This window comes from Haliotis rufescens, unplaced genomic scaffold (assembly GCF_023055435.1).
Source record: "Haliotis rufescens isolate VD_foot unplaced genomic scaffold, xgHalRufe1.0.p SCAF_9, whole genome shotgun sequence".
In the NCBI taxonomy this organism is placed as follows: Eukaryota; Metazoa; Mollusca; class Gastropoda; order Lepetellida; family Haliotidae; genus Haliotis; species Haliotis rufescens.
The window spans coordinates 6064120-6088520 of NW_025964383.1; the positions used below are offsets into that span (position 1 = coordinate 6064120).

The following is a 24401-nucleotide window of genomic DNA, read 5'->3' on the forward strand; positions in this document are numbered from 1 at the left end:
AAATGGTCAGTCTATTCAACTGCTTCATACTATCAATAACTCGACTGGACAACTTGAAGTCGCTATCTGCAATGTAACGTATTACCCGCAGTCGACCAATACAAGTACTGCGAGAAATACTAAGTTAATACTAGAAGATATCCTTAGTTCAAACAGACAAAATCACCTTATATCTGATGGGTATTACAGCATACACTCACTCAACGATGAAATTTTTAAGCCTTTGGGAGCTAGTCTCACACAAAATGAGTCGAATGGGATGCTGATTTTAGTCAGTGGAGAAGATATTATAATTCTTACCTCAGGCATAGGGGGACTTATGGGATCAATATCAATACCACCAAACAGACCATTTCATGGAATTAAATTGCCTGATTTAGTTCCCTATAAAGAGTTGTGCATCCATCTTGATCAGATCAGTACAACGGATAATATTCAAATCGAAAGTCCTTCAACTCTTCTGATAGCTATTCCAGTCAAAGATGAAAAATACAATAGCGGTAGAACGGAATCTTTCTCAACATTACAATATAAAAAATTAAAGAGGGGTATTATTTCAGACCTCAAAATTTCTGTATTAGATGTAAAACATCGACCTGTACATATAGGATATTTGAGTGTAACACTCCATTATAAATAATGGTTGATTCATCAGGCCCTGGAACACTCAGACAATGTAATACAATTGCGCTTTCCGATCTCGGAGACACAGAAGGATTCGGTATATCCGGTACCGATGGCAAGTTATATGCTTTACACTTACAAGATAATCTATACAAGCGGAAAGAAGTTACATTCACAGGTAATCTAGGCGATTTAAGCAATGTCAACGTAAGTAGACTCAATAAAAACACATCGTACAATCTTACTCGCAACAACGATAATAAATGGACTATGATTGAAGCAAAAATCGAGTGGCTATTGAATATCGTGATTACCCCACCATATGTGATGACGGGTAAGGCACATAATTGAACTAAGATAATAAATAGTGGGATCATACTCGGGGCTTATATCCCATCAAAAAGAAAAAGTGTGTTAGTCTCCCCCCTGCCAGAAAACCCCGTTCATATGTTATTGAGTCGTCCGGCATAAAAAAATTTTAGTTTAAATTTAGTTACTGAATTCAATGATATTGAAGATAACTTGAATGCCATACCTAATCATTCTACGCTTATTATTGAAGTCTTGTTTGGAGATGCACCGGTAGATGCCTTCAAAATATTACCAGGTCTATCGATTAAATGGCTCAAGAAACACCAACGTCAACGTTGAAGTATTATTTATGTGGGAGCATCACCCATTGCAACCCTTGAGGGGGTCCAAATTATTAAAAGTGACATCATTTCTCTTACTAAGATATTCATGCTGTATAATATACATTTAATAAGGTTGATGTATACTCTCAAAACATTTAAGCAAGACCAATTAAAGACTATTATATGATATAATAATATACACTATGGGTTTATATCCGGCGCTCGATGAAGCATCTGAAAAGATGGATACTGTTGATGGATTTCGATTACATCAAATAAGTGACATAAAACATCGAATAGAGAAGGAGAGGGAGTTGAGACTTGGATTGTATAAAAAGTACCGCAGAGCCGTGAATGCTTGTAACAGCTAGCATGGGACTCGGTGTAGCCGGTGTTGGTTTATTATCAACTATAATCGCCACGCTATCGTACTTGGCATGGAAATAGGCGCCGGAGTCTCAGGACTGTCAGGAATAGCGATAAAATTTATTTCTCGTAAGTTGCAAAAGAAAGCATTAAAACATGATAATATTCGGATACTCACCGAAGCAAAGTTGAACAGCATTGAGGATCATATTTCAACAGCAATGGCTGATTGTAAGATATCCGAGGAGGAGTTTCGTTTAGTTTTGTCAGAACTCACCAAATACAATGTAATGAAGCAGGTGATTCGATCAAATTCTCATAAGACCAGTGGTATTAGTGAAGACGAGGAAAAAAAGTTTATAGAACAGGGGAGACAACAAGCGCGTCAATTATTCCGTGCAAAAACCAAAGAACTTGTTGGAGATTAAAAATAGATTGCTTCCTATCATTAGATCGCACGGCATAAAAAATCATACATTCATTTAAACAAATGCTTACATAAGTATATAATAATGGAAAATTACAAACCAACAAAGGAAGAACTCAAAAAAGCTATCGAAGCATTTATGCTCAGGGACAAAATTATCAAATGGAGAGAATTACCACGAGGTATATATTATATCAGTGATATCAAACCAACCAAATACGGTCATCAATTGTTTCTTTCCAAATACCAAGAAGAGTATATAGTCTGGTCTCTTAGTAAAATGAACGAAGAACTTAGTAAAAATGTTGAATATCACATCGTTAAAAATAATGGTGTACGTATGAGTAAAAATAATAGAGAATACTTTCATTACAATTTAGTTTAATCTCATGACGATCGTTGAATCGCAACATCATTTTGACATAAAAAATTCCATCTGTAGTAGCAGTATAGGTATATAAATCTGGCTCCAGTGGAAGTGGTCCAGAACCCCCATTACCTATACTACTGCATCTTAAACTGCAATAGGGTACATTTTAGGCCAACTTGATGCTCATGGCATAACTTGTAATGATGTTGTTAATTACTGTCTTTGACAATGTATCTTCCTTGACATTGGTCCTGTTCTGTACAAACAATGTTCATGGGTAACGTTTCTTTTGCTCGCCAGTTTAGGTAATTGCAATAAACTGTTTTTCTTTATGCATACATATATATACTGAACAGCATTGAAAACGCAGCAGCAATAAATCTTGAAATATTACAAAAACAACTTGAGCAATGATCGATTTTAATTAGAACAGACATTGACGGATTATTAAGAGAGACGTCAAAGGAAACAGGAATAACACACAGTAATTACATTTACGTCATCAGTGTGAGGAAGACACAAAGGGTTAAAATGAAAAGTCAATACCTGGTATGTCCGCCATTGGCAGCAACACAGGCCATGCATCGTCTTTTCATTGATTGAATAAGTCTGCGAATAGTGTTCTGTGGGATAGCATTCCACTCTTGACGTAGTGTATCTTCAAGTTGCGGACGACGTGAGAGGCGTTGACCCAGGTAATCCCATAGATGTTCAATTGGCGATAGATGTGTGACAGGGCTGGCCATGGAAGCAGAGGCACATTATTGTTCGCTAGGTACTGTGTTGAAACATGTGCCGTGTTCGCTCTTGCATTATCTTGCCGGAAGGTGTGCATATCCTGGTGCGGATGAAAGAATGGGATGACGTGATTTGCCAATATGTTATTCCTGTAGTAAAGGGCATTAACTCTTCCATGACAAACATGGAGCTCTGTTCGATGGTTGTGACTGATGCTGCCCCACACAATGACACTCCCCCCCCCCCATCAATCTGTCTGTAAAACGCAGTCATTGCGGTAACGTTCTCCACGTCGACGCCACACTCGCAGTCGACCGTCAGCATTCCGTAAATGAAAACGGGACTCATCAGAGAACAGCACACCATGCCACTGCTGCAATCTCCAATGACGATGCTTTCGACCCTACGCAGACGTTCATTTCGATGTCGATCAGTGAGTATGGGTCCAACATATAGACGTCGAGCACGTAGCCCAGCTGAGCGGAGACGTCGATGTACGGTGTCAGCGCTGATCAAACCCCGTCGGCCTTGTACGGTTGCTGCAGTCCTGGTAGCTGGAAGTGTACGATCACGAAGATGACGACGAACAATATGGCGATCCTGACGTGGTGTAGTTACACGACGTTGACCTAGACGTGGTCGATCTCTGGTGGTTCCTGTCTGCTGGTATCTGCTCAGTAGCCTGAGGACTGTTGAATGATGGCATTGAAACCGTTGTGCAACGACTCTACTTGACGTACCAACTTGAACATGCCCAAGGCACGTTTACGTTCCTCTGCTGTTAATCTTGGCATTTCTTGTGTCAGTACCCTTTACGTCTGCAGCAACAAGTGATGTGGCTTTTGTAGCCCTATTCTGCATGCTTCCCATGAAACAAAACACGTTTTCTATCATGCGCACGCAATTTGTTGCGTTTTGGCGTTGTCGCTCACAAAAAATTTAGGAATGTGTTTTGACGAGCTGTTCTTCTTCATGCTTCATCCAGAACGTCGTATATTACTCATTCAATTATGTATGTTCATATGACATAAGCCCGGATAAAAATACATCCATTTTCATGGTGGTGCGTTTTCAATGCTGTTCAGTATATTTCTTTCTTTTCCAAGTAAGGGTAAATGATGCTTGATAGTCATTTCCAATCACAGTCAACAACTGGTATGGCCTCTTGAAAAGAAAGATTTGAAATGATGATTAATAAATAGGCTTACAGGCATACTGTCTCTCATAGTCATGTCTTTCTGTCAAAGATTATGGCTTTGCTCACGAAATACTCTGTATTGATGAGGATGACCATATTGCGGTGAAGACTTTTTATTGAGGCTGAATGATTTATTTCCAAGTAGATGGAGGCTGAGTTTATTATTTACACAAAATTATGAGCTGTTTATTTGTTTCCAAAAAAACGCACCCCCTCCCCCACCCCAAAAGCAAATGGTCCGCCTCTTAGTCTTTCAAGAATCAACTGACGTCATATGATATGGTGTGCAGACTAACGCGAGGTAGATGAAATATGACAAAGGTTGTTCTCCATGCCTTGGGGAATACATCATGATATATCAACCAGCTTACGTTGTACAGGACTAAAGATCACCACCCGTCTCCACGCCAATTTTTCTGACTCGCAAATTAGGTCTGAGTCGCAGATAGTACGACGATATGCTGCTAACTTCAACCTTACAGGTACCACGAGGGAATCTGCATTTCAATCAGGCGCTAGAACGCAACAATACTTGTCGCCTTCAGACGACATAGAGAGACGTATGTTCATTGGTTTCATTGTTATTCTGTTGGATGTCTCAAACTGGGACTTGAGTGTCACAAAACCTTGCTTTGTAATGACTGCTGTATCGAGAACCAGCAATGCATCCCTACGTCACCATCTTGACTGCTGTATCGAGAGGTAACAATGCACCACTGTGTTACCATCTTGACTGCTGTATCGAGAGGTAACAATGCACCACTGTGTTACCATCTTGACTGCTGTATCGAGAGGTAACAATGCACCACTGTGTTACCATCTTGACTGCTGTATCGAGAACTTACAACGCACCGCTACATCGCAATCTTGACTGCTGTATCGAGAACCAACAATGCATCGCTACGTCACCATCTTGACTGTTGTATCGAGAACCAGCAATGCACCGCTGTGTCGATATTTTGACTGCTGTATCGAGAGGTAACAATGCACCCCTGTGTTGCCATCTTGACTGCTGTATCGCGAGCTAACAATGCACCGTTATTTCGCAAGTGTGACTGCTGTATCTAGAACTACCAATGCACTGCTGTGTCACCATCTTGACTGCTGTATTGAGAGCTAACAATGCACCACAGTGTCGCCATCTTGACTGCTGTATCGAGAACTATCATTGCACTGCTGTGTCGCCATCTTGACTGCTGTATCGAGAACTAACAATGCACTGCTGTGTCGCCATCTTGACTGCTGTATTGAGAGCTAACAATGCACTGCTATGTCGCCATCTTGACTGCTGTATTGAGAGCTAACAATAAACCACTACGTCGCCATCTTGACTGCTGTATCGAAAACTAACAATGCACCACTGTGTCGCCCTCTAGACTGCTGTTTCGAGACCTAACATTGCACTGCTGTGTCGCTCTCTTGACTGCTGTATCGAGAACTTACAATGCACTGATGTGTCGCCATCTTGACTGCTGTATCAAGAACTAACAATGCACCGCTGTCTCGCCCTCTTGACTGCTGTTTTGAGAGCAAACAATGCAGCTCTATGTCGCATCATGACCACTGTATCGAGAGCTAACAATGCACCACTGTGTTAGCCTCTTGAGTGCTGTATCGAGAACTAACAATGCACCGCTGTCTCGCCATCTTGACTGCTGTTTTGAGAGCAAACAATGCAGCTCTTCGTCGCCCTCTTGACTGCTTTATCGAGAGCTAACAATGCAGCTCTATGTCGCATCATGACTACTGTATCGAGAGCTAACAATGCACCACTGTGTTAGCCTCTTGACTGCTGTATCGAGAACTAACAATGCACCACTGTGTTAGCCTCTTGACTGCTGTATCGAGAGCTAACAATGCACTGCTGTGTCGCCATCTTGACTGCTGTATCGAGAACTAACAATGCACTGCTGTGTCGCCATCTTGACTGCTGTATCGAGAACTAACAATGCACTGCTACATCGCAATCTTAAGTGATGTATCGAGAGGTAACAATGCACCACTGTGTCGCCCTCTAGACTGCTGTTTCGAGACCTAACATTGCACTGCTGTGTCGCTCTCTTGACTGCTGTATCGAGAACTTACAATGCACTGCTGTGTCGCCATCTTGACTGCTGTATCAAGAACTAACAATGCACCGCTGTCTCGCCCTCTTGACTGCTGTTTTGAGAGCAAACAATGCAGCTCTATGTCGCATCATGACCACTGTATCGAGAGCTAACAATGCAGCTCTATGTCGCATCATGACCACTGTATCGAGAGCTAACAATGCACCACTGTGTTAGCCTCTTGACTGCTGTATCGAGAACTAACAATGCACCACTGTGTTAGCCTCTTGACTGCTGTATCGAGAGCTAACAATGCACTGCTGTGTCGCCATCTTGACTGCTGTATCGAGAACTAACAATGCACTGCTGTGTCGCCATCTTGACTGCTGTATCGAGAACTAACAATGCACTGCTACATCGCAATCTTAAGTGATGTATCGAGAGGTAACAATGCACCACTGTGTCGCCCTCTAGACTGCTGTTTCGAGACCTAACATTGCACTGCTGTGTCGCTCTCTTGACTGCTGTATCGAGAACTTACAATGCACTGATGTGTCGCCATCTTGACTGCTGTATCAAGAACTAACAATGCACCGCTGTCTCGCCCTCTTGACTGCTGTTTTGAGAGCAAACAATGCAGCTCTTCGTCGCCCTCTTGACTGCTTTATCGAGAGCTAACAATGCAGCTCTATGTCGCATCATGACTACTGTATCGAGAGCTAACAATGCACCACTGTGTTAGCCTCTTGACTGCTGTATCGAGAGCTAACAATGCACCACTGTGTTAGCCTCTTGACTGCTGTATCGAGAACTAGCAATGCACTGCTGTGTCGCCATCTTGACTGCTGTATCGAGAACTAACAATGCACTGCTGTGTCGCCATCTTGACTGCTGTATCGAGAACTAACAATGCACTGCTGTGTCGCCATCTTGACTGCTGTATCGAGAACTAACAATGCACTGCTACATCGCAATCTTAAGTGATGTATCGAGAGGTAACAATGCACTGCTGTGTCGCCATCTTGACTGCTGTATCGAGAACTAACAATAAATCACTACGTCGCCATCTTGACTGCTGTATCGAGAACTGACAATGCACCGCTGTGTCGCCCCCTTGACTACTGTATCGAGAACTAACAATGCACCACTGTGTTAGCCTCTTGACTGCTGTATTGAGAGCTAACAATGCACTGCTGTGTCGCCCTCTTGACTGCTGTATCGAGAACTAACAATGCACCACTGTGTTAGCCTCTTGACTGCTGTATCGAGAACTAGCAATGCACTGCTGTGTCGCCATCTTGACTGCTGTATCGAGAACTAGCAATGCACTGCTGTGTCGCCATCTTGACTGCTGTATCGAGAACTAACAATAAATCACTACGTCGCCATCTTGACTGCTGTATCGAAAACTAACAATGCACCACTGTGTTAGCCTCTTGACTACTGTATCGAGAACTAACAATGCACCACTGTGTTAGCCTCTTGACTGCCGTATCGAGAACTAACAATGCACTGCTGTGTCGCCGTCTTGACTGCTGTATCGAGAACTAACAATGCACTGCTACATCGCAATCTTAAGTGATGTATCGAGAGGTAACAATGCACCGTTACGTCGCCATCTTGACTGTTGTATCGAGAACTAACAATACACCGCTGTGTCGCCCTCTTGACTGCTTTATCGAGAACTAACAATACACCGCTGTGTCGCCCTCTTGACTGCTGTATCGAGAACTAACAATGCACCACTGTGTTAGCCTCTTGACTGCTGTATCGAGAACTAGCAATGCACTGCTGTGTCGCCATCTTGACTGCTGTATCGAGAACTAGCAATGCACTGCTGTGTCGCCATCTTGACTGCTGTATCGAGAGGTAACAATGCACTGCTGTGTCGCCATCTTGACTGCTGTATCGAGAACTAACAATGCACTGCTGTGTCGCCATCTTGACTGTTGTATCGAGAACTAACAATACACCGCTGTGTCGCCCTCTTGACTGCCGTATCGAGAACTAACAATACACCGCTGTGTCGCCCTCTTGACTGCTGTATCGAGAACTAACAATACACCGCTGTGTCGCCCTCTTGACTGCTGTATCGAGAACTAACAATACACCGCTGTGTCGCCCTCTTGACTGCCGTATCGAGAACTAACAATACACCGCTGTGTCGCCCTCTTGACTGCTGTATCGAGAACTAACAATGCACCACTGTGTTAGCCTCTTGACTGCTGTATCGAGAACTAGCAATGCACTGCTGTGTCGCCATCTTGACTGCTGTATCGAAAACTAACAATGCACTGCTGTGTCGCCATCTTGACTGCTGTATCGAGAACTAACAATGCACTGCTGTGTCGCCATCTTGACTGCTGTATCGAGAACTAACAATGCACTGCTGTGTCGCCATCTTGACTGCTGTATCGAGAACTAACAATGCACTGCTGTGTCGCCATCTTGACTGCTGTATCGAGAACTGACAATGCACTGCTACATCGCAATCTTAAGTGATGTATCGAGAGGTAACAATGCACCGTTACGTCGCCCTCTAGACTGCCGTATCGAGAGCTAACAATAAACCACTACGTCGACATTTTGACTGCTGTATCGAGGGCTAACATTGCCCAGCTGCGTCATCCTCTTGACTGCCGTATCAAGAGCTAACAATAAATCACTACGTAGCCATTTTGATTGCTGATATCGAGGGCTGAAAATGCATCGCTGAGTCGATATTTTGACTGCTGTATCGAGAACTAACAATGTCCCCTGCGTCGCCCTCTTGACTGCTGTATCGAGAACTAGCAATGCACTGCTGTGTCGCCATCTTGACTGCTGTATCGAGAGGTAACAATGCACTGCTGTGTCGCCATCTTGACTGCTGTATCGAGAACTAACAATGCACTGCTGTGTCGCCATCTTGACTGTTGTATCGAGAACTAACAATACACCGCTGTGTCGCCCTCTTGACTGCCGTATCGAGAACTAACAATACACCGCTGTGTCGCCCTCTTGACTGCTGTATCGAGAACTAACAATACACCGCTGTGTCGCCCTCTTGACTGCTGTATCGAGAACTAACAATACACCGCTGTGTCGCCCTCTTGACTGCCGTATCGAGAACTAACAATACACCGCTGTGTCGCCCTCTTGACTGCTGTATCGAGAACTAACAATGCACCACTGTGTTAGCCTCTTGACTGCTGTATCGAGAACTAGCAATGCACTGCTGTGTCGCCATCTTGACTGCTGTATCGAAAACTAACAATGCACTGCTGTGTCGCCATCTTGACTGCTGTATCGAGAACTAACAATGCACTGCTGTGTCGCCATCTTGACTGCTGTATCGAGAACTAACAATGCACTGCTGTGTCGCCATCTTGACTGCTGTATCGAGAACTAACAATGCACTGCTGTGTCGCCATCTTGACTGCTGTATCGAGAACTGACAATGCACTGCTACATCGCAATCTTAAGTGATGTATCGAGAGGTAACAATGCACCGTTACGTCGCCCTCTAGACTGCCGTATCGAGAGCTAACAATAAACCACTACGTCGACATTTTGACTGCTGTATCGAGGGCTAACATTGCCCAGCTGCGTCATCCTCTTGACTGCCGTATCAAGAGCTAACAATAAATCACTACGTAGCCATTTTGATTGCTGATATCGAGGGCTGAAAATGCATCGCTGAGTCGATATTTTGACTGCTGTATCGAGAACTAACAATGTCCCCTGCGTCGCCCTCTTGACTTCTGTATCGAGAACTAACAATGCACCGCTGTGTCGATATTTTGACTGCTGTATTGAGAACTAACAATGCACCACTGCCCCACCCTCTAGACTGCTGTATCCAGAACTAACAATGCACCGCTGTGTCGTTATCTTGACCGCTGTATCGAGAGCTAACAATGAAGCGCTATGTCGATATTTTGACTGCTGTATCGAGAGCTGACAATAAACCGCTACGTCGCTATCTTTACCAGAAAGACACTATCATGGATACTGTTTGGTGCAACACGGTCCACCATGGATACCGTATGGTACAACAGGTCCTATCATGGATACTGTATGGTGCAACAGGATCTACCATGGATACTTTATGGTGTAACATGGTCTATCATGGATACTGTATGAGACAACAGGGCCTATCATGGATACTGTATGGTGCAACAGGGTCTACCGTGGATACTGTATGAGGCAACAGGGTCTACCATGGATACTGTATGACGGAACGGGGTCTATCATGGATATTGTTTGGTGCAACAGGGCCTACCTTGGATACCGTATGAGGCAACATGGTCTATCATGGATACTGTATGGTGCAACAGGGCCTACCATGGATACTGTATGTGGCAAAAGGGTCTATCATGGATACTGTGTGGTGCAACAGGGTCTATCATGGATACTGTATGATGCAACGGGTTCTATCATGGATACTGTATGAGGCAACAGGATGTATCATGGATACTGTAAGGTGCAACATGGCCTGCCATGGATACTGTATGGTGCAACAGGGTCTACCATGGATACTGTATGGTGCAACAGGGTCTACCATGGATACTGTATGGTGCAACGGGGTCTATCATGGATACTGTATGGTGCAACAGGGTCTATCATTGATACTGTGTGGTGCAACAAGGTCTATCATGGATACTGTATGGTGCAACAGGGTTTAACATGGATACTGTTGATGCAACAGGGCCTATCATGGATACTGTATGGTGCAACAGGGTCTACCATGGATACTGTATGATGCAACGGGGTGAGCCATGGATACTGTTGGTGCAACATGGCTTGTCATGGATACTGTATGGTGCAACAAGGTCTACAATGGATACTGTATGGTGCAACAGGGCCTATAATGGATACTGTGTGGTGCAACGGGTGTACCATGGATACTGTATGGTGCAACATGGCTTGTCATGGATACTGTATGATGCAACGGGGTGTACCAGGGATACTGTATGGTGCAACAGGATCTACCATGGATACTGTATGTGCAACATGGCTTGTCATGTATACTGTAAGATGCAACAGGATCTATCATGGGTACTGTATGGTGCAACAGGATCTACCATGGATATTGTACGGTGGAACATGGTCTATCATGGATATTGTTGGTGCAACAGGGTCTACCATTGATACTGTATGATGCAACATGGCTTGTCATGGATACTGTATGATGCAACATGGCTCGTCATGGATACTGTATGGTGCAACAGGATCTATCATGGATACTGTATGGCGCAACAGGGTCTACCATTGATACTGTATGGTGCAACAGGGTCTACCATGGATACTGTATGGTGCAACAGGGTCTACCATGGATACTGTATGGTGCAACAGGGTCTACTATTGATACTGTATGGTGCAACAGGGTCTACCATTGATACTGTATGGTGCAACAGGGTTTAACATGGATACTGTTGATGCAACAGGGCCTATCATGGATACTGTATGGTGCAACAGGGTCTACCATGGATACTGTATGATGCAACGGGGTGAGCCATGGATACTGTTGGTGCAACATGGCTTGTCATGGATACTGTATGGTGCAACAAGGTCTACAATGGATACTGTATGGTGCAACAGGGCCTATAATGGGTACTGTATGGTGCAACAGGATCTACCATGGATATTGTACGGTGGAACATGGTCTATCATGGATATTGTTGGTGCAACAGGGTCTACCATTGATACTGTATGATGCAACATGGCTTGTCATGGATACTGTATGATGCAACATGGCTCGTCATGGATACTGTATGGTGCAACAGGATCTATCATGGATACTGTATGGCGCAACAGGGTCTACCATTGATACTGTATGGTGCAACAGGGTCTACCATGGATACTGTATGGTGCAACAGGGTCTACCATGGATACTGTATGGTGCAACAGGGTCTACTTTTGATACTGTATGGTGCAACAGGGTCTACCATTGATACTGTATGGTGCAACAGGGTCTACCATGGATACTGTTGGTGCAACAGGGTCTATCATGGATACTGTGTGGTGCAACAGAGTCTATCATGGATACTCTATGATGCAACGGGGTCTATCATGGATACTGTATGGTGCAACATGGTCTATCGTGGATACTGTATGGTGCAACATGGTCTATCGTGGATACTGTATGATGCAACAGGATGTATCATGGATACTGTAAGGTGGAACATGGCCTGCAATGGATACTGTATGGTGCAACAGGGTCTACCAAGGATACTGTATGGTGCAACAGGGTCTACCATGGATACTGTATGGTGCAACAGGGTCTATCATGGATACTGTGTGGTGCAACAGGGTCTATCATGGATACTCTATGATGCAACGGGGTCTATCATGGATACTGTATGGTGCAACAGGGTCTATCGTGGATACTGTATGATGCAACAGGATGTATCATGGATACTGTAAGGTGCAACATGGCCTGCCATGGATACTGTATGATGCAACAGGGTCTACCATGGATACTGTATGATGCAACAGGGTCTATCATGGATAGTGTATGGTGTAACAGGGTCTATCATGGATACTGTGTTGTGCAACAGGGTCTACCATGGATACTGTATGGTGCAACAAGGTCTATCGTCGATACGGTACGATGCAAGAGGATGTATCATGGATACTGTATGATGCAACATGGCTTGTCGTGGATACTGTAAGGTGCAACATGGCCTGTTATGGATACTGTATGATGCAACGGGGTCTATCATGGATACTGCATGGTGCAACAGGGTCTACCATGGAAACTGTATGATGCAACATGGCCTGTCATGGATACTGTATGATGCAACATGGCTTGTCATGGATACTGTATGATGCAACATGGCTTGTCATGGATACTGTATGGTGCAACAGGGCCCTTCATGGATACTGTATGATGCAACGGGGTCTACCATGGATACTGTTGGTGCAACAGGGCCTCTCATGGATACTGTATGGTGCAACATGGTCTACCCTGGATACTGTTGGTGCAACATGGCTTTTGATGGATACTGTGTGGTGCAACAGGATCTATAATGGATACTGTATGATGCAACGGGGTTCACCATGGATACTGTTAGTGCAACATGGCTTGTCATGGATACTGTATGATGCAACAGGGTCTACAATGGATACTGTATGGTGCAACAGGGCCTATCATGAATACTGTTTGTGCAACGGGGTCTACCATGGATACTGTATGTGCAACATGGCATGTCATGGATACTGTAAGGTGCAACAGGATCTATCATGGATACTGTATGGTGCAACAGGATCTATCATGGATACTGTATGTTGCAACAGGATCTACCATGGATACTGTATGGTGGAACATGGTCTATCATGGATACTGTTGGTGCAACAGGGTCTACCATGGATACTGTATGATGCAACATGGCTTGTCATGGATACTGTATGATGCAACATGGCTCGTCATGGATACTGTATGGTGCAACAGGATCTATCATGGATACTGTATGGTGCAACAGGGTCTACCATTGATACTGTATGGTGCAACAGGGTCTACCATTGATACTGTATGGTGCAACAGGGTCTACCATGGATACTGTTGGTGCAACAGGGTCTATCATGGATACTGTGTGGTGCAACAGGGTCTATCATGGATACTCTATGATGCAACGGGGTCTATCATGGATACTGTATGGTGCAACAGGGTCTATCGTGGATACTGTATGATGCAACAGGATGTATCATGGATACTGTGAGGTGCAACATGGCCTGCCATGGATACTGTATGGTGCAACAGGGTCTATCATAGATACTGTATGGTGCAACGGGGTCTATCATGGATACTGTGTGGTGCAACAGGGTCTACCATGGATACTGTATGGTGCAACAGGGTCTATCATGGATACTGTTGATGCAACAGGGTCTACCATGGATAGTGTTTGATGCAACATGGCTTGTCCTGGATACTGTGTGGTGCAAGAGGGTCTATCATGGATACTGTTGGTGCAACAAGGTCTATCATTGATACTGTATGGTGCAACATGGTCTATCCTGGATACTGTATGGTGCAACAGGGTGTATCGTGGATACTGTATGGTGCAACAGGGTCTACCATGGATACTGGCTTGTGCTACATTGCTTGTCATGGATACTGTATGATGCAACAGGGTTTACCATGGATACTGTATGATGCAACATGGCTTGTCATGGATACTGTATGGTGCAACATGGTCTACCATGGATGTTGTATGACGCAACATGGCTTGTCATGGATACTGTATGGTGCAACAAGGTTTACCATCGATACTGTTGGTGCAACAGGGTCTAACATCGATACTGTATGATGCAACAGGATCTACCATGGTTACTGTATGATGCAACTGGGTCTATCAAGGATACTGTTGGTGCAACAGGGTCTACCATGGATACTGTATGGTGCAACAGGGTCTACAATGAATACTGTGTGGTGCAACAGGGTCTATCATGGATACTGTATGGTGCAACAGGGTCTATCATGGATACTGTATGATGCAACCGGGTCTACCATGGATACTGTATGTTGCAACATGGCCTGTCATGGATACTGTATGATCCAACATGGTCTTTCAGGGATACTGTATGGTGCAACAGGATCTACCATGGATACTGTATGGTGCAACAGGATCTACCATGGATACTGTGTGGTGCAACAGGGTCTACAATGGATATTGTGTGGTGCAACGGGGTCTACCATGGATACTGCATGGTGCAACAACCTCCATCACGGCTACTGCTGGTGCAACACCCTTCACCTTGTCTATCATGGATACTGTGTGGTGCAACATGGCCTGTCATGGATACTGTTGGTGCAACAGCCTCCATCACGTATACTGCTGGTGCAACAACCTCCATCACAGCCACTGTTAGTGCAACAACCTCCATCACGTTCACTGCTGGTGCAACAGCCTCCATCACGTCCACCGTTGGTGCAACAACCTCCATCACGTCCACCGTTGGTGCAACAACCTCCATCACGTCCACCGTTGGTGTAACAACCTCCATCACGTCTACTGCTAGTACAAAAACCTCCACAATGTCCAATGTTGGTGCAACAGCCTCCACCATGTCTACTGTTGGTGCAACAACCTCCACCATGTCCACTGTTGGTGCAACAACCTCCATCACTTTCCCTGATGGTGCAACAACCTCCATCACTTCTACTGCTGGTGCAACAACCTCCATCACTTCAACTGCTGGTGCAACAACCTCCATCACGTCTACCGTTGGTGCAACAGCCTCCATCACGTCCACCGTTGGTGCAACAACCTCCATCACGTGTACTGTTGGTGCAACAGCCTCAATCACTTCTACTGCTGGTGCAACAACCTCCATCACTTCTACTGCTGGTGCAACAGTCTCCATCACGTCTACCGTTGGTGCAACAACCTCCATCACGTCTACCGTTGGTGCAACAGCCTCAATCACTTCTACTGCTGGTGCAACAACCTCCATCACTTCTACTGCTGGTGCAACAACCTCCATCACTTCTACTGCTGGTGCAGCAACCTCCATCACGTCTACTGTTGGTGCAACAGCCTCCATCAAGTCTACTGCTGGTGCAACATCCTCCACCATGTCCACTGTTGGTGCAACATCCTCTAACATGTCTTCTGTTGGTGCAACAACCTCCACAATGTCCACTGTTGGTGCAACATCCTCTAACATGTCTTCTGTTGGTGCAACAACCTCCACCATGTCCACTGTTGGTGCAGCAACCTCCACCATGTCCTCTGTTGGTGCAAGAACCTCCACAATGTCCACTGTTGGTGCAACAACCTCCACAATGTCCACTGTTGGTGCAACAGCCTCCATCAAGTCTACTGCTGGTGCAACAACCTCCACAATGTCCACTGTTGGTGCAACAACCTCCATCACGTTCCCTGTTGGTGCAACATCCTCCACCATGTCCATTGTTGGTGCAACAACGTCCATCACGTCCACCGTTGGTGCAACAACCTCCATCACGTGTAATGTTGGTGCAACAGCCTCAATCACTTCTATTGCTGGTGCAACAACCTCCATCACTTCTACTGCTGGTGCAACAGCCTCCATCACGTCTACTGTTGGTGCAACAACCTCCACCACGTCCACCGTTGGTGCAAGAACCTCCATCACGTCTACTGTTGGTGCAACAGCCTCCATCAAGTCTACTGCCGGTGCAACAACCTCCACCATGACCACGGTTGGTGCAACAGCCTCCACCATATCCACCGTTGGTGCAACAACCTCCATCATGTCCACTGTTGGTGCAACAACCTCCACCATGTCCTCTGTTGGTGCAACAACCTCCACCATGTCCACTGTTGGTGCAACAACCTCCACCATGTCCACTGTTGGTGCAACAACCTCCACCATGTCCACTTTTGGTGCAACAACCTCCATCACGTCCTCTGTTGGTGCAACAACCTCCACCATGTCCACTGTTGGTGCAACAACCTCCACCATGTCCTCTGTTGGTGCAAGAACCTCCACCATGTCCACTGTTGGTGCAACAACCTCCACCATGTCCTCTGTTGGTGCAACAACCTCCACTTTGTCCACTGTTGGTGCAGCAACCTCCACCATGTCCACTGCTGGTGCAACAACCTCCACCATGACCACTGTTGGTGCAACAACCTCCACCATGTCTACTGTTGGTGCAACAACCTCCACCATGTCTACTGTTGGTGCAACAGCCTCCACCATGTCTACTGTTGGTGCAACAACCTCCATCATGTCTACTGTTGGTGCAACAACCTCCATCATGTCTACTGTTGGTGCAACAACCTCCACCATGTCTACTGTTGGTGCAACAACCTCCATCATGTCTACTGTTGGTGCAACAACCTCCATCATGTCTACTGCTGGTGCAACAACCTCCACAATGTCTACTGCTGGTGCAACAACCTCCACCATGTCTACTGTTGGTGCAACAACCTCCACCATGTCCACTGTTGGTGCAACAACCTCCATCATGTCTACTGTTGGTGCAACAACCTCCATCATGTCTACTGTTGGTGCAACAACCTCCATCATGTCTACTGTTGGTGCAACAGCCTCCATCACGTCCACTGTTGGTGCAACAACCTCTTTCATGTCCACTGTTGGAGCAGCAATCTCTATCATGTCCACACACACACACACACACACACACACACACACACACACACACACACACACACACACACACACACACACACACACACACACACACACACACACACACAAACATATTGCGATTTCAACAACTCAAGTAATCATGTTCGAAAGACAGTGTGTCGGCTGCTGCTTCTGGGGACAGAGATAGGTTCAGCAATACAAATAACATTACCGACAAGAAGGGTGCATTACATTGACAAGCAGTATCTAATTGTCTAGAAACTGCCCATCACAAGTCAACCACAAGCCTCCTTCGCGGTAGTAATTGTCCTAAAGTCCGGTCTAGACCTGCTCCATTCCGTAATATGGAATATTTAGAGGTAGATATTAAGTTTGGATCAAATGGCAATTGTCTGGGAGGATAACCATGATTGATACTGTCTGGTCACACGTTGTGTGGGAACTGGTCCACGCCACTCATCGAGCAGATCGAACTGATCGTCTGGCTTGTCAGTACCCTCCAACTGACATGTATTGGAGTACTCTCCCCTGAGTCAATGTCAGATTACATTTCCCGGTGCATTAGAGTTCTTTAAAAAACGAAACTGACCATGTCTCCTTTCAAGGAGTGTTATTCTCTTGAAACACATGTAGAGATCCGTAGCGTTACAATGCACGATGTTATATATTATACAGTACGAAACTAGCACAGATCCATTTGTTCAGTGACTGGAAGTTAACCGTGTATAGACGTTTATGGTAAGACCGTGTGAGCATTGGGGTGTTATAGCCACAGGCTCCTCCTATGACCAGCCTAAGGCGGAGCAAAAGCAGAGTTTGTTAGAAAGCCAATTTAAAGTTGTAAAATTCGAATCGACATCAAGGGAATTTCAATAATGCTGCGCGGCCTCTGTTGCTGAGTTTTTCACCCGATAACATCTCCTCGTCTCCAGGATCAGGCCTTCAGCAATTTGAAGCACATGCAGAGCGCTTGCCAGAAAACCGCGTGGGGTTTCGTTTCAACGAGATCTATTTCTCGTTCTTTAACCCAGTTTCAGCCAATAGCAGATAAGTATTCGTGCTAAATACATTTTGCCTCATTTATATAATGTCGGACATTCTAGTGGAGAAATTGATATATATATATATAAATTTTACACATCCGTCGCCAAGAATATTAAAATAGTTACTGCAGTAGTAAAGCTGTATTGAGCAGCGATGTAACGGGTAGAGTGAATGAACGACTGAGTTGGGTATTTCTGTTCCATCACGGCGGGTCCAGTGTGAAGTATATCGTGGCTATTTACCACTTCACGTGTTTGGTCATGACAAACCAAGGGTCGTAAAACAGGCGAATGTGTGGTACGAATATACGACAGCAGTTTTCTGCAGTGCGAATCACATAGTCTCAGATTATTATGCTACATGCATCACATACAGTCGTGACACTGAGAGATATATTGTGTCGCGATATGATGTTGTACTGTGTACATATATACTCTTCGACAGATTCAGAACTTGTGATCAATTTTTTTGTCATATGCAGGAAACACACTGGCTATTGTTTAGTCTAGCAGAATGAGTATAAAAAACAAAAACAAGTTACGATTGCTCGCAAAATCAGTTCAAATAATCTTGGTTATACGCATAAGGGATATTGAGGTGGGCCAGACTATTAGAGACGGTAGAAATATCCGTACAAGATAGAACGGATCGGTACTACTACTGCTCCAGATCCTGCATTACTTGTAAAGGCTGTTAACACGTGGAACCACACGGTATAAGCGGCGGCATCAGGGAAGCAGGCAACACGTTCAGTGGAGGGCAACAAACTGGAGCACATGTAAGTGCGCACAAAAGTTGAGGATGCACGTCACCACACTGCCGATTGTCATACAATCAGTAAGACGACACAGTCCTACACGTGGCTTGTAGAAGGATTTTAACCAAATAAGCACTATGTTGAGGTTCATTATTCGAAACTACCATGACAGTTTTTCCACGTCACGTGATCAGTGACGTCAGTTCATGAAGGAGACAGTCGGGTGAAAGTGGGTCTTCCAACCAGACATTGTATTTTCTGCTGTTACTACATCATTGATTTTCTGTGCAAAAAGACCCTCATCTCGCACACCGTGGAGCCTTTGAATGCTGAATTAATAGTGCGGGCTGCGTTTAAAGAGGGGATATATCTTTCTGTATGAATGCATTACGTGGGCAGAAGATGTACGTAAATATTAAGAGAAAAACAGTATGGAGAAAGTGGAGAGAAAAGTAAACGCTATTATATACAGTGTGCGGTCTGCTTATCATTTATAAAAGACAGGTAAATGCACGGTGTGTACCTTGTGAGACTGAACGTGGGAAATAGTTTCTGTTGAGAAGACATTGTTTTCATTTTTTCAAATAAAGACTTTTTCTATTAGAACGGTAACATTTCCCACCAAACGAGAATAATATGAACACCAGATAAGCTATTATCGTGGTCTCCAACTGGTAGGAACTATGTTGAAGTGATACAACTACTTATCAGCCGTAAGAACATGTATGTGCATTTCTTCATGTGTAATATTTACGATAAAAGTATCATATAGATTAGAAAAGATAAATTAAAATGGTTCTTTTGATACTGCTCTCAGCCTGACAATATACATTGTTAACTAACGTGGCTGTGCTGAAACCGTGACCCCTATTGTAGACAGCTTACATTAAGGTCACAGCTGTGTGATTCTGACCTGTAACAATGTCTGACCAAAGGCAATCAATCTATTTCCAACCAGCTCCATGTCTATGCCGGAAGCACTAGAGCGGAAACGAGGTTTCATCGAGATGTGACTGTCCTATCAACTAGCTTTCATCTATGCGCTCACGGAAGTCAATTTACTTCGCTTTAATGGCAAAACTATCTGCTACTCTCAATGTGATTAACATTTTGTAAATGTGGTAATATTTCTCGGAAATTTATGACAATCCACTGAGGGCGAGATGGTCTTCGAGCTCGTATCAATAATAAATATTTGATGGAAGGGGAGATCAAGTTCGCCGACCCACAATCCCTTGGGAAGACCAGACGCCGTAACCGGAAGTACAAAACCAAAGGAGGCAGGTGATTGGTGGAAATAACCTTGCTTGTCACTGAACCTGTCTGCGGCAGTGTTACTAAATTGCATTAACGTGAAATTAATTCATTAAGTGATTTTTCTTGAAATATTATCCGGAATATAGAAAGAGTTAAACATATTCCATTCATCTCGTCCAGCTCATATTGCCTTTGTGAGTCTAAGGGGCATTCGTTTGAACCTATGGTCAATTATTCTCCCATCACCTCATCGTTTATCTATCTCCTATTTAGGCACTACCTCGTAAGCATGTGTTAATCGCTAACCAACATCATCGCATGCATCAACAGCTGCACGATCACCAGCACCAGCACCAAAAAGATAAATTATGTAACACATTTATTTATTTGAAATCTATTTCCTCACTTTATCAATGTCGTATGGCGTACCGCAGTGTTGTGGGTGTGAATATCAACACATCATGATCCTTGCTCACATGTTCAACATTCCGCTAAAAGTTTAAAACTTTTTTGTTGTTTTATAAATATCGATATCAGTAAATAGTTTACATGACCTGCTGTATTTGAACCTACAGTTTAACCTCCGTACATCCCACTATAAACTGGCCCACTCTTTGTCGGCTCCATGTCATTGTATTTCGGTCGCCAGGACACTACACGGCAGTGATGACAGCCTCCAACTCAGTACATTACACGGCAGTGATGACAGCCTCCAACTCAGTACACTACATGGCAGTGATGACAACCTCCAACTCAGTACACTACACGGCAGTGATGACAGCCTCCAACTCAGTACACTACATGGCAGTGAAGACAGCCTCCAACTCAGTACACTACACGGCAGCGATGACAGCCTCCAATTCAGTACACTACACGGCAGTGATGACAGCCTCCAACTCAGTACTCTACATGGCAGTGAATACAGCCTCCAACTCAGTACACTACATGGCAGTGATGACAGCCTCCAACCCAGTACACTACATGGCAGTGATGACAGCCTCCAACCCAGTACACTACATGGCAGTGATGACAGCCTCCAACCCAGTACACTACATGGCAGTGATGACAGCCTCCAACTCAGTACACTACCTGGCAGTGATGACAGCCTCCAACTCAGTACACTAAATGCCAGTGAAGACAGCCTTCAACTCAGTACACTACATGGCAGTGATGACAGCCTCCAACTCAGTACACTACCTGGCAGTGATGACAGCCTCCAACTCAGTACACTACACGGCAGTGATGACAGCCTCCAACTCAGTACACTACACGGCAGTGCTGACAGCCTCCATCTCAGTACACTACACGGCAGTGCTGACAGCCTCCAACTCAGTACACTACATGGCAGTGATGACAGCCTCCAACTCAGTAACTACCTGGCAGTGATGACAGCCTCCAACTCAGTACAGTACATGGCAGTGATGACAGCCTCCAACTCAGTACATTACACGGCAGTGATGACAGCCTCCAACTCAGTACAGTACCTGGCAGTGATGACAGCCTCCAACTCAACTCTGGTGACAAGACAGATCTATGGTGTGATGTAGGTGTGGTCTGGTGAGAAGACAGATCTATGGTGTGGTGTAGGTGTGGTCTGGTGACAAGGCACATATATGGTCTGGTGTAGGTGTGGTCTGATGAGAAGACAGATCTATGGTGTGATGTAGGTATGGTCTGGTGACAAGACAGATCTATGGTGTGGTGTAGTTGCGGTCAGGTGACAAGACAGATCTATGGTGTGGTGTAGGTGTGGTCTGGTGACAAGACAGATCTATGGTGTGATGTAGGTGTGGTCTGGTGACAAGACAGCTCTATGGTGTGGTGTAGGTGTGGTCTGGTGACAAGACAGATCTATGGTGTGGTGTAGGTGTGGTCTGGTGACAAGACAGATCTATGGTGTGGTGTAGTTGCGGTCTGGTGACAAGACAGATCTATGGTGTGGTGTAGGTGTGGTCTGGTGAGAAGACAGACCTATGGTGTGGTGTAGGTGTGGCCTGGTGAGAAGACAGATCTATGGTGTGGTGTAGGTGTGGTCTGGTGAGAAGACAGATCTATGGTGTGGTGTAGGTGTGGTCTGGTGAGAAGACAGATCTATGGTCTGGTGTAGTTGCAGTCTGGTGACAAGACAAATCTATAGTCTGGTGTAGGTGTGGTCAGGTGACAAGACAGATCTATGGTGTGGTGTAGGTGTGGTCTGGTGAGAACACAGCTCTATGGTGTGGTGTAGGTGTGGTCAGGTGACAAGACAGATCTATGGTGTGATGTAGGTGTGGTCTGGTGACAAGGCAGCTCTTTGGTGTGATGTAGGTGTGGTCTAGTGACAAGACAGATCTATGGTGTGGTGTAGGTGTGGTCTGGTGACAAGGCAGCTCTTTGGTGTGATGTAGGTGTGGTCTGGTGACAAGACAGATCTATGGTGAGTTGTAGGTTAGGTCTGGTGAGAACACAGCTCTATGGTGTGGTGTAGTTGCGGTCTGGTGACAAGACAGATCTATGGTGTGGTGTAGGTGTGGTCAGGTGACAAGACAGATCTATGGTGTGGTGTAGGTGTGGTCTGGTGACAAGGCAGCTCTTTGGTGTGATGTAGGTGTGGTCTAGTGACAAGACAGATCTATGGTGTGGTGTAGGTGTGGCCTGGTGAGAAGACAGATCTATGGTGTGGTGTAGGTGTGGTCTGGTGACAAGACAGATCTATGGTGTGGTGTAGGTGTGGTCTGGTGACAAGGCACATATATGGTCTGGTGTAGGTGTGGTCTGATGAGAAGACAGATCTATGGTGTGATGTAGGTATGGTCTGGTGACAAGACAGATCTATGGTGTGGTGTAGGCGTGGCCTGGTGAGAAGACAGATCTATGGTGTGGTGTAGTTGCAGTCTGGTGACAAGACAAATCTATAGTCTGGTGTAGGTGTGGTCTGGTGAGAAGACAGATCTATGGTGTGGTGTAGGTGTGGCCTGGTGAGAAGACAGATCTATGGTGTGGTGTAGTTGCGGTCTGGTGACAAGACAGATCTATGGTGTGGTATAGGTGTGGCCTGGTGACAAGACATATCTATGGTGAGTTGTAGGTTAGGTCTGGTGAGAACACAGCTCTATGGTGTGGTGTAGTTGCGGTCTGGTGACAAGACAGATCTATGGTGTGGTGTAGGTGTGGCCTGGTGACAAGACATATCTATGGTGAGTTGTAGGTTAGGTCTGGTGAGAACACAGCTCTATGGTGTGGTGTAGTTGCGGTCTGGTGACAAGACAGATCTATGGTGTGGTGTAAGTGTGGTCTGGTGAGAAGACAGATCTATGGTGTGGTGTAGGTGTGGTCTGGTGAGAAGACAGATCTATGGTCTGGTGTAGGTGTGGTCTGGTAACAAGACAGATCTATGGTGTTGACTAGGTGTGGTCTGGTGAGAAGACAGATCTATGGTGTGGTGTAGGTGTGGTCTGGTGACAAGACAAATATATTGTGTGGTGTAGGTGTGGTCTGGTGAGAAGACAGATCTATGGTGTGATGTAGGTGTGATCTGGTGAGAAGACAGATCTAAGGTCTGGTGTAGTTGCGGTCTGGTGACAAGACAGATCTATGGTGTGGTGTAGGTGTGGTCAGGTGACAAGACAGATCTATGGTGTGATGTAGGTGTGGTCTGGTGACAAGACAGATCTATGGTGTGATGTAGGTGTGGTCTGGTGAGAAGACAGATCTATGGTGTGATGTAGGTATGGTCTGGTGACAAGGCACATATATGGCATGGTGTAGGTGTGGCCTGGTGAGAAGACAGATCTTTTGTGTGATGTAGGTGTGGCCTGTTGACAAGACAGATCTATGGTGAGTTGTAGGTTAGGTCTGGTGAGAACACAGCTC

At 45.2% G+C, this 24401-nt stretch overlaps 2 protein-coding genes across 2 annotated transcripts in view; both read right to left on the minus strand.

Annotated features, from left to right (window-relative positions):
• LOC124151447 (muscleblind-like protein 2a) overlaps positions 1-24401 on the minus strand; it is a 411834-nt gene that overhangs the window by 352133 nt on the left and 35300 nt on the right. The window lies entirely within an intron of this gene.
• On the minus strand, positions 15080-17497 carry LOC124118723 (periaxin-like). Its single transcript, XM_046480963.2, has one exon. It carries the CDS (start codon positions 17495-17497, stop codon positions 15080-15082), a length of 2418 nt encoding a protein of 805 aa, XP_046336919.2.